General features: G+C 54.9%; 1 protein-coding gene across 5 annotated transcripts; it reads right to left on the reverse strand.

Moving 5' to 3' along the window:
• Positions 1-6724: 6724 nt before the first annotated feature.
• TSPAN1 (tetraspanin 1) lies at positions 6725-13214 on the reverse strand. Of its 5 annotated transcripts, none has more exons than XM_069735872.1 (8): positions 13123-13214; positions 11936-11997; positions 10139-10348; positions 8975-9049; positions 8464-8562; positions 7532-7672; positions 7377-7460; positions 6725-7052 (listed from the first exon to the last, which is right to left on the reverse strand). In XM_069735872.1, exons 2-8 carry the CDS (start codon positions 11990-11992, stop codon positions 6987-6989), a joined length of 732 nt encoding a protein of 243 aa, XP_069591973.1. In that variant the 5' UTR covers positions 11993-11997; positions 13123-13214; the 3' UTR covers positions 6725-6986. The 5 variants fall into 5 exon arrangements, with proteins under 5 accessions (XP_069591973.1, XP_069591974.1, XP_069591977.1 ...); XM_069735873.1 differs by having other exon boundaries at positions 13083-13132; XM_069735876.1 differs by having other exon boundaries at positions 13103-13124.
• Between the last annotated feature and the right edge of the window lie 1873 nt (positions 13215-15087).

Raw genomic sequence — 15087 nt, forward strand, 5'->3', positions numbered from 1 at the left:
TAGGGGTGACGGTCACGGTGTGAATCCTGACCCATTGGTGACAGCGGTCAGGGGAATCGTGACAGGTCACTACACACATATAGATATATATAATATATATACACATATTCCACCACACCCTATAAAAAAATATGACAAATTAATGACTAAAAATGGAAAAATTAATAAAAAAATTAATTAAATGAGGTAGTATAGTTAAATTGCACTATCTAAAGTGCAAAGTGACAATTATCAAAAAGTACTCATGCACATCAGCCTACGTGTAATGCCCTACAGGTAAAATGTAGCTCATGTGCAAAAAAAATATATAAATACGTGCCAAATAAAAATATAAAATTTATAAAATATATAAAGTGCAATGTGAAAAAAATGCCAAAACAAAATATTGGCCTACATATAATTAAAGTGTAACTTGTGCAAACAGCAATCTAAATGTGCAAATGGGCAGTTATCTAAACAAGAGTCACACACAATATGGATAATATATCCCTCCTCTATAAGGTGCTATAGTGAAATGTGCAAACTGCTATTATATATAATAATAATAATAATTTTTATTTATATAGCGCCAACATATTCCGCAGCGCTTTACAAATTATAGAGGGGACTTGTACAGACAATAGACATTACAGCATAACAGAAATACAGTTCAAAACAGATACCAGGAGGAGTGAGGGTCCTGCTGCTCGCAAGCTACAAACTATGGGGAAAAGGGGAGACACGAGAGGTGGATGGTGACAATTGCTTTAGTTATTCGGACCGGCCATAGTGTAAGGCTCAGGTGTTCATGTAAAGCTGCATGAACCAGTATGTAGTATAAATGTAATCAAATGGAAAGTTGCACAAAATGTCAGTATATATCAGCCTAGGTAGAATATAGCACAACCACAAGAGTGTTCACAGGTGTCAACACAAAGTGTGCTAAAGAGCCGAGTATAACTGCAAAGGAGATCCAGCAGGAATCCCACCACAAAGATAACCTTAAGTGCAGAGTATAGAAAATAGGGATAAGCACACTATACCTTTAAATAACAGGGTCAGCCACGTCCCTTAATAGCGCACCCCGACGCGCGTTTCGGATCTCAATCCTTCGTCAGGGGGTCATGGGTCAGCCTTTACCATCTCTTTTTTTATATATTGATTTTATATTTTAGTGGTAAGAATCTATTTTTGTCCTGTTGTGCGCACAAATTGTTATATCATTTTTTTTTGCCAATTATATATAATAAAGGCATTTTTCTATCTACTCCCTGCTTGGTGTTTTTTTCTGGTATTTTTCTATATATTGGTTGTGTTTGCCTTTTCCCCTTGTTAGTGGTTTTCCACATCTTCTCCACAGAGCACTAATCACTGGTATATAGTTTTTATTAGTCTAATATTGCTGATTGTGGCACGGGTATTAGTGAACAGTGTTTGGTGTATCTGTGGTTGTGTCTAATTATACTTCCACATAAGTTAGTGTTTAGTGGCCATTCAAAGTCCATGGTATCATGCGGTCTGCAAGGGCATAGCCCCCACAGATGAAGTCCACAGACCCAGCCAGGACCTCTATCTTTCCCGTAGTGTGCCGGGGCATGGAAGCAGAGTACCTCACCCACGTCTACCGCCTCGTGCCACGTTACATTTGTAGCAGCACTGATCCTCTGCACCATACCCCGGGCGTCACTGAGTAACTGTGAGAACTGGTTCATCCAGTGATGCAGAAAGCTGAGAATATAAATAACAGAAGAGCAGGAATTGTGACCTACAGGGAAAGCACAAAAGAAAAAGAAAGGAGCTCCTGCTACAGCAGAAAGAGCAGAGAAAGTAGCTCAACAACTTCCATGACCAGTGCAACCCCCATCATCAGTACAACCTCACTGCCTCCAGACTCCTCCGTCCTTCTCCCTCCAGACTCCTCCGTCCTTCTCCCTCCAGACTCCTCAGTCCTTCTCCCTCCAGACTCCTCCGTCCTTCTCCCTCCAGACTCCTCCGTCCTTCTCCCTCCAGACTCCTCCGTCCTTCTCCCTCCAGACTCCTCCGTCCTTCTCCCTCCAGACTCCTCAGTCCTTCTCCCTCCAGACTCCTCAGTCCTTCTCCCTCCAGACTCCTCCGTCCTTCTCCCTCCAGACTCCTCCGTCCTTCTCCCTCCAGACTCCTCCGTCCTTCTCCCTCCAGACTCCTCCGTCCTTCTCCCTCCAGACTCCTCAGTCCTTCTCCCTCCAGACTCCTCCGTCCTTCTCCCTCCAGACTCCTCCGTCCTTCTCCCTCCAGACTCCTCCGTCCTTCTCCCTCCAGACTCCTCCGTCCTTCTCCCTCCAGACTCCTCAGTCCTTCTCCCTCCAGACTCCTCAGTCCTTCTCCATCCAGACTCCTCCGTCCTTCTCCCTCCAGACTCCTCCGTCCTTCTCCCTCCAGACTCCTCCGTCCTTCTCCCTCCAGACTCCTCCGTCCTTCACCCTCCAGACTCCTCCATCCTTCTCCCTCCAGACTCCTTAGCCCTTCTCCCTCCAGACTCCTCAGTCCTTCACCCTCCAGACTCCTCCGTCCTTCTCCCTCCAGACTCCTCAGTCCTTCTCCCTCCAGACTCCTCCGTCCTTCTCCCTCCAGACTCCTCCGTCCTTCTCCCTACAGACTCCTCAGTCCTTCTCCCTACAGACTCCTCAGTCCTTCTCCCTCCAGACTCCTCAGTCCTTCTCCCTCCAGACTCCTCCGTCCTTCTCCCTCCAGACTCCTCAGTCCTTCTCCCTCCAGACTCCTCAGTCCTTCTCCCTCCAGACTCCTCCGTCCTTCACCCTCCAGACTCCTCCATCCTTCTCCCTCCAGACTCCTTTGCCCTTCTCCCTCCAGACTCCTCAGTCCTTCACCCTCCAGACTCCTCCGTCCTTCTCCCTCCAGACTCCTCAGTCCTTCTCCCTCCAGACTCCTCCGTCCTTCTCCCTCCAGACTCCTCCGTCCTTCTCCCTCCAGACTCCTTCGTCCTTCTCCCTACAGACTCCTCAGTCCTTCTCCCTACAGACTCCTCAGTCCTTCTCCCTACAGACTCCTCAGTCCTTCTCCCTACAGACTCCTCAGTCCTTCTCCCTCCAGACTCCTCAGTCCTTCTCCCTCCAGACTCCTCAGTCCTTCTCCCTACAGACTCCTCCGTCCTTCTCCCTCCAGACTCCTCCGTCCTTCTCCCTCCAGACTCCTCCGTCCTTCTCCCTCCAGACTCCTCAGTCCTTCTCCCTCCAGACTCCTCAGTCCTTCTCCCTCCAGACTCCTCAGTCCTTCTCCCTCCAGACTCCTCAGTCCTTCTCCCTCCAGACTCCTCAGTCCTTCTCCCTCCAGACTCCTCCGTCCTTCTCCCTCCAGACTCCTCCGTCCTTCTCCCTCCAGACTCCTCCGTCCTTCTCCCTCCAGACTCCTCAGTCCTTCTCCCTCCAGACTCCTCAGTCCTTCTCCCTCCAGACTCCTCAGTCCTTCTCCCTCCAGACTCCTCAGTCCTTCTCCCTCCAGACTCCTCCGTCCTTCTCCCTCCAGACTCCTCCGTCCTTCTCCCTCCAGACTCCTCCGTCCTTCACCCTCCAGACTCCTCCATCCTTCTCCCTCCAGACTCCTTAGCCCTTCTCCCTCCAGACTCCTTAGCCCTTCTCCCTCCAGACTCCTCAGTCCTTCACCCTCCAGACTCCTCAGTCCTTCTCCCTCCAGACTCCTCAGTCCTTCTCCCTCCAGACTCCTCAGTCCTTCTCCCTCCAGACTCCTCAGTCCTTCTCCCTCCAGACTCCTCAGTCCTTCTCCCTCCAGACTCCTCAGTCCTTCTCCCTCCAGACTCCTCAGTCCTTCTCCCTCCAGACTCCTCAGTCCTTCTCCCTCCAGACTCCTCCGTCCTTCTCCCTACAGACTCCTCCGTCCTTCTCCCTACAGACTCCTCCATCCTTCTCCCTCCAGACTCCTCCATCCTTCTCCCTCCAGACTCCTCCATCCTTCAACCTTTTCCCTCCAGACTCCTACGGTATTATAGCGCCATTTATTCCATGGAGCTTTACATGTGAGGAGGGGTATACATAATGAAAAACAAGCACAATAATCTTAAACAATACAAGTACTGGTACAGGAGGAGAGAGGACCCTGCCCGCGAGGGCTCACAGTTTACTAGGGAGGATTCAGTAGGTGAAGGTTATGGCCTCATCCTTGAAGATTCCTGTCCTCTTACAGAATCAGGTCTTTCTCCAGACTCATCTGTATTATCTTAAGACAAATCTGGCCTCCTCTGATTTCTTCTGTCACTGGTGGATCATGGATCCACTGCCACAGACTGTGGAGAGCCTGTAGGGGAGCAACTAAGCAACCACCTGGATTTTCACTAGAGATCCTGATGGTGGGGTTAGACTTGAGCCACATGTGGATGTCAGGTGCCACTCCAGGAAAGATCCCGATACCACAGCAGCTGCTCCAAAGGTCCGGACAGTAGACATGGACTCAAATTCCAAGGCAGGACCGGATTCTCATGGAACAGATATTGGGGCCAATTTAGAAGAGACCGACACATGAGCAAATAATGCGGGTCTCAAGTACAGGTCTGGGTACCCAGGTATGGTTTCAGGATCATGCACTGATTCAGACAGGACTGGTAAACTGGACAGTACAGGGACCGAACGGACTCAGCTTGCAGACTGACCAAGACAATTGTTGCTCAGGCACCACCCAACAGGTGGAGGTGCCTTGAGTACTAAGTGCCTCCCAGCTACTGGCTGGCGACACAGTAGGAGTATGTGCACATGTACTGTCTTACAGACAGGGAGCGTGTGTGCGTCTACAGACCTGCGTGGTGCACGCAGACCTTGGGAGAGGAGAGCAGGAGACGCAGCAGGGCGGCATGTCCCTGCTGGGATGGAGGAGTGGAAGCATGCAGGGATACTGGTGTAACTTTTTTTTTTTTTTAGACTTCTTGGTCCTCAAACACCTCCATCTTCCTCCCTCCAGCTGCCTCTTGTACCTGCACACTTATTTCTGGACTTGCAGGGGTGTGTTATCTGCCTTTGGAGGGTTTATTGCTCGTTACTTTCATCTCCTCTTGCAGTTAAAGTTGCAATTGGGATTTATTGGTGCAGATTATGATAACATTTCTGACTTGGCGCTTGAGCCATTGATCTCAGGGCTGCAGAAACTTGTGATCTGTACCACTAAACTCAAGACTTGTTTCTCTAGAGGATCAGCGATGGGGCAGAGTGCTGGTGACTTGTCCCTGTATTCAGTGCACAGATCAGCCGAGTGCACCAATGTGAATAGTTTGAGGGCTCGTACTCTCAGATGAGACTCTCACATCAATACCCGCACTAAGGAGCGGAGCGTGCGGCTGCATGTATTCCTGTGCGGCTGCATGTATTCCTGTGCGGCTGCATGTATTCCTGTGCGGCTGCATGTATTCCTGTGCGGCTGCATGTATTCCTGTGCGGCTGCATGTATTCCTGTGCGGCTGCATGTATTCCTGTGCGGCTGCATGTATTCCTGTGCGGCTGCATGTATTCCTGTGCGGCTGCATGTATTCCTGTGCGGCCGCACGCTCCGATCTGAGCGCCGGGTATTGACGTGCGAGACTCATCTGAGATTCTCGCAAGTATGAGCCCTTAAAGCGACTGTTGGCACATATGACTGTTCACACCGCACACAGGCACTCTGCATCACAGCAACCAGTTATCTGCACCTTGGCACCTGTTTCTATGGAGCTGTCAGAGAAGAGGGGGAGACTGAGCAAAGACAGGCAGGTGGGAAGGTGCCGGTAAAGGACTGGCTAAAATGATGCTCCGAGCACAGTGTGAACAGTCATTCTGTGTCAACTGAGGCATTCATTGATTTCTTGCAAGTTTGTTCACCCCAGATAAGAGCGATAATCCCTAAAGATCTACTGCAGGACTAGGGGGGTGAGGTGCAGCTACCACTGATCCCCACTATGAACGGTGTAGTCACCACATAATGTGGGATGTTTGGAGACGTTGTGCCTGTCCCAAATTAAATTGTAAAATTGAAATACGTGCACAGAAGAGCCACGCTGATACATTGAGCATCAAAGCAGATCTCCATTACATCATCCGGTCAGTCTTCACGTAGGTTATTACTATTCATGCATTGTAACAATATAATTGGCTCATCTCTGTGCTGGCATTAGCAGACACACTTCTAACTGGCTACGTCATCACTGTTAACACCCAGCTTGTGGCCTAGGGGGTCGTACTGCCTCTGTACTTTCAATTCTCATTTTCCTATGTTTTTTCTAAGTCCGTTACACAAAGACATTCCTGAGCCGCCTTCCCCGATCATGGACTCCAGCTTGGCAGGAAAGAAATACATGTGGAAAGAAAGGAAGATAAGTCAGGATAAAGTTTAAGTACGGTAGTTTCTCTAACAGCGGTGAAGCTGCCGGACGTGGCCCCAGACGGTGCACCACCGGTCCCCAACTCCGGTCCTCGAGCCACCAACAGGTCAGGTCTTCAGGATTTCCTTAGCATTGCACAGGTGATAACTGCATTACCTGGAAAGGCAAGAATCCCATCCCCGGGGCCATACTAAGGAAATCCTGAGGACATGACCTGGTGGTGGCTCTTGAGGGCCGGAGCTGGGGAACACTGGTGTACATTATGGCAGAAATGTGACTAATCTGTCAGCGCAGACATCCGTCACCATAATCCGTACAGGGACTATGGGCAATCAGCGATTCCGAGGTGGCCGAGCCCCAGCAACACATGGAGCAGACACCAGAGAGCAGTAGAGTGAACAGTAACTTTATTACATTAAATATTAATAGAAAAATACATTTACATTCCTTTTCTTGTCACAAAATGGGGAAGAGGGAATGAAAGGTGAAATGCAGTCACAGCAACCAGGACCTTGGGACGGGACAGTGGTGTCCAGATAGGACTGGCGGGACGGAGTCAGGCGGGGGGGTCCCAGTACAGCATGTTCATGCCACATTCCACCACTTGTCCTCTTCAAGGGTCTTACACGATGGACACAGCCGCTCCGTGGCCTCAGTGGATGGAGCCCTCCTTGTCGATCTTGCAGTACAAGTACATGGACACGACCATGGCAGCCAGCTGTGGAGAGATCAGACCTCAGTGTGCCCCTTACTGTAGAGGGCCACCCCATCCACAGGCTGTACGTGGTAGTGCAGCCACTGACCCCAGGGACCCTGAAAGAGCCATGCTCATTTCACACAGTGGTGGGTGTATGATCCCTTCCCTGGGTTCTGAGGGTCTCCCAGTGACATCCTCCATCTCTATGGGGTGGTCACTAAGCATCTGGCCCTCACTGCCACCATGGACAGTGGACTGCTCCAGACATTAAAATCCAGAAGAAAAAAAAAAAAAAAAAAAAATATGTAGCCGCAACAGAGCTGCATTATCCTGCTGATCACCTACCTCCAGCGCACAGATCCCTGCGGCCACTCCACCCACGATGGCGGCATTTGACTTCAGCAGGTCCACGATTTGTTGCATGCAGCCCTGTGTGGAGAAGGTCAGGTCAGCGGCTGCAGGCCCGGAGGGCACACACGGCGCCCACACGCGGCACTCACCGGTTTGTGGCTGGCCTGTGCCATCTGCATAGTGCACGGGGTGCTGGTGGTGTTGCAGCACGGTTCTGGGTATTGCCCGTGTGATTGCACAAATGTAGAATTATTGAAGTCACTGTAGTTGCTCAGTCCACAACACTTCAGCTGCAAGAGAACACAGCAATATTGGAGCAAGCATGTTACATGTACGGAACCCAATTCTATCAAAAGCACTATTAATCCAGGTCATTAAAATACATGCATGCAAGGACCATTAGGGGCCAACGGCAAAATGCATATGCCTAACCAAGAAAACAAAATGGCAGTCGTGAAGTCCTGTAAAAATATATAAACTTTATTAAATAATTATTTAAAACTTGAAAAAACACAGGTAAAAATGGCATAAGTAGGAAAGATTGCACGCTCGCAACAGCCACACATCAAAAAAGGGGCTGAAATGGCCAGCCACCCCCGCAAAAATAACGTCCCGCTATAATAGCACATATCTCAAGGTAAGAAATATATAGCGCATAATCTAAATAGTATAATAGCAGCAATCAGGGAGGTAAATCATGGTACCATACCTAGTAAATGCAGGAGTGGAGGGCCAATAACCCACGCGCGTTTCGGAGCAACCAGCTCACGCCCCTGAGGAAGAAGCTGGCTGCTCCGAAACGCGCGTCGGGGTGGGCTATTGGCCCTCCACTTCTGCATTACTAGGTATGGTACCATGATTTTTCTCCCCGATTGCTGCTATCATACTATTTAGATTATGCGCTATATATTTCATAGCTGGAGATATGTGCCATTATAGCGGTACGTTATTTTTGCGGGGGTGGCACTGCCATTTCGTTTTCTTGGTTTGGAAGCTGTAAGAAGCAGAGCATGTGATGAGCGTGTGATGAGCGTGGGGGGGAGGGGGGGAACGGACCACCACCACACGGCACCGTGCTCACCTCAGACATCATGTTGTCCCAGATCTTCGTCACATCCTTATTTTCTCCATAGTCTTTCTGTAGAACCGGAGTCAGGACTGAAGTCAGGAAGGACTCCGCCTAAGAAACATGGCAGATCGGCAGTCATTTAGGTGGAGCATCGAGGGGCACCACACGTCACAGAAGGAGCAGCCGCCATGAGACGCAGCCTTCTGGTCACTAGGGTGCCACACTTTGGGCCGAGGTTAGGGGCAGAGCTCATGCGACACTTGTCCTGCTGCAAGAACAGGACCCCCGCCACAATCAAGAGACCTGGGTGGCGGGATTTGGCACAGACATGCATACATGGCACCATGTTCTGCAGCTGGGGAAAGTGTCTGCTGTGCGACCCCCCGAACCGGAGGAAGTGTGAACATCCTGGTCACCGAGCTACAGACACGCAGAAACCCCCAATCCCAACAACCAAAGAGCGGCTGCATTATTCCTGGGAGGAAGAAGGGTGGAGGTCAAAATCATTTATGGGGAGACTTACCACAGAGGAATAAACGAGAGCGACCACCGCACCCGCGACCTCCGCAATGAAGATGATCAGCACGATGCAGAAGAACTGGAGAAGGGAAACAAGTTATCCAATACACTGCTAGTAACCCTCCTCCAGCCCGAGCACCCCCACTGCATGCACCACCTGCAATTCTTCTCCAGCCCCCCCACTGCTTGCACCCCACCAACCACCTCACTGCATGCGCCACCTGCAGCCCTCCTCCAGCCCGAGCCCCCCACTGCATGCACCACCTGCAATTCTTCTCCAGCCCCTGACTGCATGCACCCCACCAACCACCTCACTGCATGCACCACCTGCAATCCTTCTCCAGCCCGAGCCCCCTGCAATCCTTCTCAAGCACCCCACCAACCACCTCACTGCATGCACCACCAATCCTTCTCCAGCCTGAGACCCCCCACTGCATGCACCACCTGCAATGCTTCTCCAGCCTGAGCCCCACTGCATGCACCCCACTGCATGCGCCAACAACAACCACCCCACTGCATGCGCCATCTGCAATCCTTCTCCAGCCTGAGCCCCCCACTGCATGCACCCCACCAACCACCCCACTGCATGCGCTACCAATCCTCCAGCCCGAGCCTCCACTGCATGCACCACCTGCAATGCTTCTCCAGCCTGAGTCCCACTGCATGCGCCACCAGCAACAGCCCGAGCCCCCACTGCATGCGCCACCTGCAATTCTTCTCTAGCCTGAGCCCCACCAGCAACCACCCCCCCAAGAACCACCCCACTGCATGCTCCACCAGCAACCCTGCAACAGCCCGAGCCCCCCCACTGCATGCGCCACCTGCAATTCTTCTCTAGCCCGAGCCCCACACTGCATGCGCCACCTGCAATCCTTTTGTAGCCGAGCCCCCACACTGAATGCGCCCCACCAACCACCCCACTGCATGCGCCACCAATCCTTCTCCAGCCCAAGCTCCCCACACTGCATGCGCTGCCAAGAACCCCCCTCCAGGCCACGCTTCCCTCCAAACACAATTATCCCAACCCACCACTGTTCAGCACCTGCCACCCCAAATTATCACATGCATCACCACTCCAACCCCACCATGTGACCAGCGACAGCCAAACCCCCGCCCTCACCACGTGGGCCGCCACCAGCAGTCACCTGGGTAAGCGGCACCTCCTCACCGTTATCAGCAGACACTTGCTCTCCTTCTGCGCTCCGCAGCAGCCCAGGAAGCCAAGGATCAGCAGCAGCGCCCCGATGGCGATCAGGAAGTAGCCGACATTGACGAACTGAGTGGCCACGTTATTCGGGATCGTGCCGAAGATCTTCAGAAAGGAGCCGCTGTCCACACTCACCCAGATACCGACCCCCAGCAGCGTGCCCCCGGCCAACTGCAAGAAGGACGAGAAGAAGAGTGGATGTGCAGCCCCAACAGTCCAAGGGCCCCGGGAACATCACTCATCTGGACCCCTACACCGGGACCCCAAAGGTGCTGAACATAGAGGATCAGGGAGCGACCACGGGGCCGTCACGTCTGCCTCCTCCATCCTGGTATATGAGGGGGGTGATGAGCGCTCAGCGCCAGGTTCTAACAAGTGCAGATCGGGTCAATGGAAACACATTGGGTGCAGCGGCCCCACCCCTAATAACAGCAGGGGGGCCCCCGCCACCATGAGTTACTCATTTCCCTGTCCGTCACTAACCCAGCCACACCCAATGCCATAGGACTCCGCAGTGCAGCCGAGACACCAAATACCAGTGTAGACACCCAGCACACCACCATCGTCCTCGAGACCGGCCCCGGATCCAGAGGGGGCACAAGCCCATCAGGCAACGTTCACTTACTGGATGGGAGCTTTAGCCAGAACGTGACATTACATAGAGGGGCCACAGCAAAATATGGAGACGCTCACCAGGCAACAGGTAGAAAGCCCCCAATGAGGAAGTGGTACAGTCCATGCATGCGGCGGACGGGGGCACCTACACATGTAACAGTGCACCCGGTAATTACCCCACAGCCCCCTCACCTACACATGTAACAGCGCACCCGGTAATTACCCCACAGCCCCCCTCACCTACACATGTCACAGCGCACCCGGTAATTACCCCACAGCCCCCCTCACCTACACATGTCACAGTGCACCCGGTAATTACCCCACAGCCCCCCTCACCTACACATGTCACAGTGCACCCGGTAATTACCCCACAGCCCCCCTCACCTACACGTCACAGTGCACCCGGTAATTACCCCACAGCCCCCCCCCCTCACCTACACATGTAACAGTGCACCCGGTAATTACCCCACAGCCCCCCCCCTCACCTACACATGTAACAGTGCACCCGGTAATTACCCCACAGCCCCCTCACCTACACATGTAACAGCGCACCCGGTAATTACCCCACAGCCCCCTCACCTACACGTCAAAGTGCACCCGGTAATTACCCCACAGCCCCCCTCACCTACACATGTAACAGTGCACCCAATAATTACCCCACAGCCCCCCTCACCTACACGTCAAAGTGCACCCGGTAATTACCCCACAGCCCCCTCACCTACACGTCAAAGTGCACCCGGTAATTACCCCACAGCCCCCCTCACCTACACGTCACAGTGCACCCGGTAATTACCCCACAGCCCCCTCACCTACACATGTAACAGTGCACCCGGTAATTACCCCACAGCCCCCTCACCTACACATGTAACAGTGCACCCGGTAATTACCCCACAGCCCCCCTCACCTACACATGTCACAGTGCACCCGGTAATTACCCCACAGCCCCCCTCACCTACACGTCACAGTGCACCCGGTAATTACCCCACAGCCCCCCTCACCTACACATCACAGTGCACCCGGTAATTACCCCACAGCCCCCCCTCACCTACACATGTCACAGTGCACCCGGTAATTACCCCACAGCCCCCCCTCACCTACACATGTAACAGTGCACCCGGTAAAGGCACGGGGGTCTATACTTACAAATATGGCCAGGTTGAAGAGAACCATCAGGACTTTGATACAAGTGAAGCAGCTCATGGTTCCTGGAAGAGATCGGGAGGAGGGTTACAGCCAGCGGGACCCCCGGCACGCACAGCAGGACCCCCCCAGGACAGACAACCCCCCCAGCACAGACAGCAGGACCCCCCCCCCCAGCACAGACAGCAGGACCCCCCCCAGGACAGACAGCAGGACCCCCCCCCAGCACAGACAGCAGGACCCCCCCGCAGGACCCCCCCCCAGGACAGACAGCAGGACCCCCCCAGCACAGACAGCAGGACCCCCCCCCCAGCACAGACAGCAGGACCCCCCCCAGCACAGACAGCAGGACCCCCCCCCCAGCACAGACAGCAGGACCCCCCCCAGCACAGACAGCAGGACCCCCCCCCCAGCACAGACAGCAGGACCCCCCCCCCCCCAGCACAGACAGCAGGACCCCCCCCCCCAGCACAGACAGCAGGACCCCCCCCCCCAGCACAGACAGCAGGACCCCCCCCCCCCAGCACAGACAGCAGGACCCCCCCCCCCAGCACAGACAGCAGGACCCCCCCCCCCAGCACAGACAGCAGGACCCCCCCCCCCAGCACAGACAGCAGGACCCCCCCCCCCCAGCACAGACAGCAGGACCCCCCCCCCCAGCACAGACAGCAGGACCCCCCCCCCCCCAGCACAGACAGCAGGACCCCCCCCCCCCAGCACAGACAGCAGGACCCCCCCCCCCCCCCCAGCACAGACAGCAGGACCCCCCCCCCCAGCACAGACAGCAGGACCCCCCCCCCCCCCCAGCACAGACAGCAGGACCCCCCCCCCCAGCACAGACAGCAGGACCCCCGCTCTCCGGGACTGTAGTGGGGTCCCGCTCCCCTCCGCAGGCAGCTCTGGTTCGGGGGGCGACAGACGGTAACGAGCAAGAAAAAAAAAAAAAAAAAAAAAAACCACCAGCAAAAATGACCAACACGGAGCGCGCCAGCGGTATAGGAGAGAAATCTGCGCGGCACCTCAGGGGTTAACCACCGCGGGCGCAGCGACCACCAGAAAGGAGGCAGCAAACTCCCCGTCACCTCCTCACCTGCCCCGTCACCTCCTCACCTGCCCCGTCACCTCCTCACCTGCCCCGTCACCTCCTCACCTGCCCCGTCACCTCCTCACCTGTCCCGTCACCTCCTCACCTGTCCCGTCACCTCAGCCCAACTGCCCGCCGCCGCACCTGCACGGTCTATATGTACACCTGCAGCCCGGGGCGGGGCCAGGCAGCCGCCAGCCAATCCCCTGTGTCCGGGCGCACTAGCCCCGCCTCTGCTGCCCCTCCTCTGCTGCCCCTCCCTCTCCCGGCTCGTCCCGTTCACAACTCGCGTTTCATCCTCAGTTTCTCCACTTTTCTGAAGGATTTGTGACATTTTGAGTAGAAAAGTCACAAAAAAAACAGATAAAGACAAAAATAAAAAAGCATTTTGAAAAATTTGGCACAAAAAACGTTAACAAATACCGCAAGATGAAAAAAGAAGAGGGACATCTAGACATCGGAGAGGATGACGGTGTCCCAAATATCGGCCGTGACCCCGTAACTGTGGCCCATGGACTCACTGCTCTGCGCGGAGCTCAGCACTTGGTGCTGGGACCTGTGGAGGCCAAACTCCAGTGTTCACCGTCTCGGTGGTCTGAATTCGCGGCTGAGGTACATAATTTCCTCTAATGGCAGAGTGTGACCCCGAACCTCCGCCTCCTCCGGGGAGAGGCACCTGCGGAGGGAACGTCCTGAGAGACATCTTTCCTCCACAACCAGCCCCAGAATGGCAGCACTGACCCCGGACCTCCGCCTCCTCCGGGGAGAGGCACCTGCGGAGGGAACGTCCTGAGAGACATCTTTCCTCCACAACCAGCCCCAGAATGGCAGCACTGACCCCGGACCTCCGCCTCCTCCGGGGAGAGGCACCTGCGGAGGGAACGTCCTGAGAGACATCTTTCCTCCACAACCAGCCCCAGCCCAAGAGTGGTGGCACTGATCCCAGACCTCCGCCTCCTCCGGGGAGAGGCACCTGCGGAGGGAACGTCCTAAGAGACATCTTTCCTCCACAACCAGCCCCAGCCCCAGAACAGCAGCACTGACCCCGGACCTCCGCCTCCTCCGGGGAGAGGCACCTGCGGAGAGAACATCCTGAGAGACAGTTTTCCTCCACAACCGGCCCCAGCCCAAGAGTGGTGGCACTGATCCCAGACCTCCACCTCCTCCGGGGAGAGGCACCTGCGGAGGGAACGTCCTGAGAGACAGCTTTCCTCCACAATCAGCCCCAGCCCCAGAACTGCAGCACTGACCCCGGACCTCCGCCTCCTCCCGGGAGAGGCACCTGCGGAGGGAATGTCCTGAGAGACAGTTTTCCTCCACAACCAGCCCCAGCCCAAGAGTGGTGGCACTGACCCCGTACCTCCGCCTCCTCTGGGGAGAGGCACCTGCGGAGGGAACGTCCTAAGAGACATCTTTCCTCCACAACCAGCCCCAGCCCCAGAACAGCAGCACTGACCACGGACCTCCGCCTCCTCCGGGGAGAGGCACCTGCGGAGGGAACATCCTGAGAGACAGTTTTCCTCCACAACCGGCCCCAGCCCAAGAGTGGTGGCACTGATCCCAGACCTCCGCCTCCTCCGGGGAGAGGCACCTGCGGAGGGAACGTCCTGAGAGACAGCTTTCCTCCACAACCAGCCCCAGCCCCAGAACTGCAGCACTGACCCCGGACCTCCGCCTCCTCCCGGGAGAGGCACCTGCGGAGGGAACGTCCTGAGAGACAGCTTTCCTCCACAACCAGCCCCAGCCCCAGAACTGCAGCACTGACCCCGGACCTCCGTCTCCTCCCGGGAGAGGCACCTGCGGAGGGAACGTCCTGAGAGACAGTTTTCCTCCACAACCGGCCCCAGCCCAAGAGTGGTGGCACTGACCCCGGACCTCCGCTTCCTCCAGGGAGAGAAACCTGCAGAGGGAACGTCCTGAGAGACAGCTTTCCTCCACAACCAGCCCCAGAATGGCAGCACTGACCCCGGACCTCCGCCTCCTCTGGGGAGAGGCACCTGCGGAGGGAATGTCCTGACAGACAGTTTTCCTCCACAACCGACCCCAGCCCAAGAGTGGTGGCACTGACCCC

This window comes from Ranitomeya imitator, chromosome 8, assembly GCF_032444005.1.
Source record: "Ranitomeya imitator isolate aRanImi1 chromosome 8, aRanImi1.pri, whole genome shotgun sequence".
NCBI lineage: Eukaryota > Metazoa > Chordata > Amphibia > Anura > Dendrobatidae > Ranitomeya > Ranitomeya imitator.

What these genes read in the sequence shown, in the direction of transcription:
- TSPAN1 (XM_069735872.1), bottom strand. Translation starts at nt 11,992, where the DNA reads ATGAGCTGCTTCACTTGTATCAAAGTCCTGATGGTTCTCTTCAACCTG. An exon ending in GGGACAACATGATGTCTGAG is followed by an intron (nt 7,673 to 8,463) that starts GTGAGCACGGTG and finishes GTTCTCTTGCAG; the next exon opens with CTGAAGTGTTGTGGACTGAG. An exon ending in CACAGGCCAGCCACAAACCG is followed by an intron (nt 7,461 to 7,531) that starts GTGAGTGCCGCG and finishes TTCTCCACACAG; the next exon opens with GGCTGCATGCAACAAATCGT.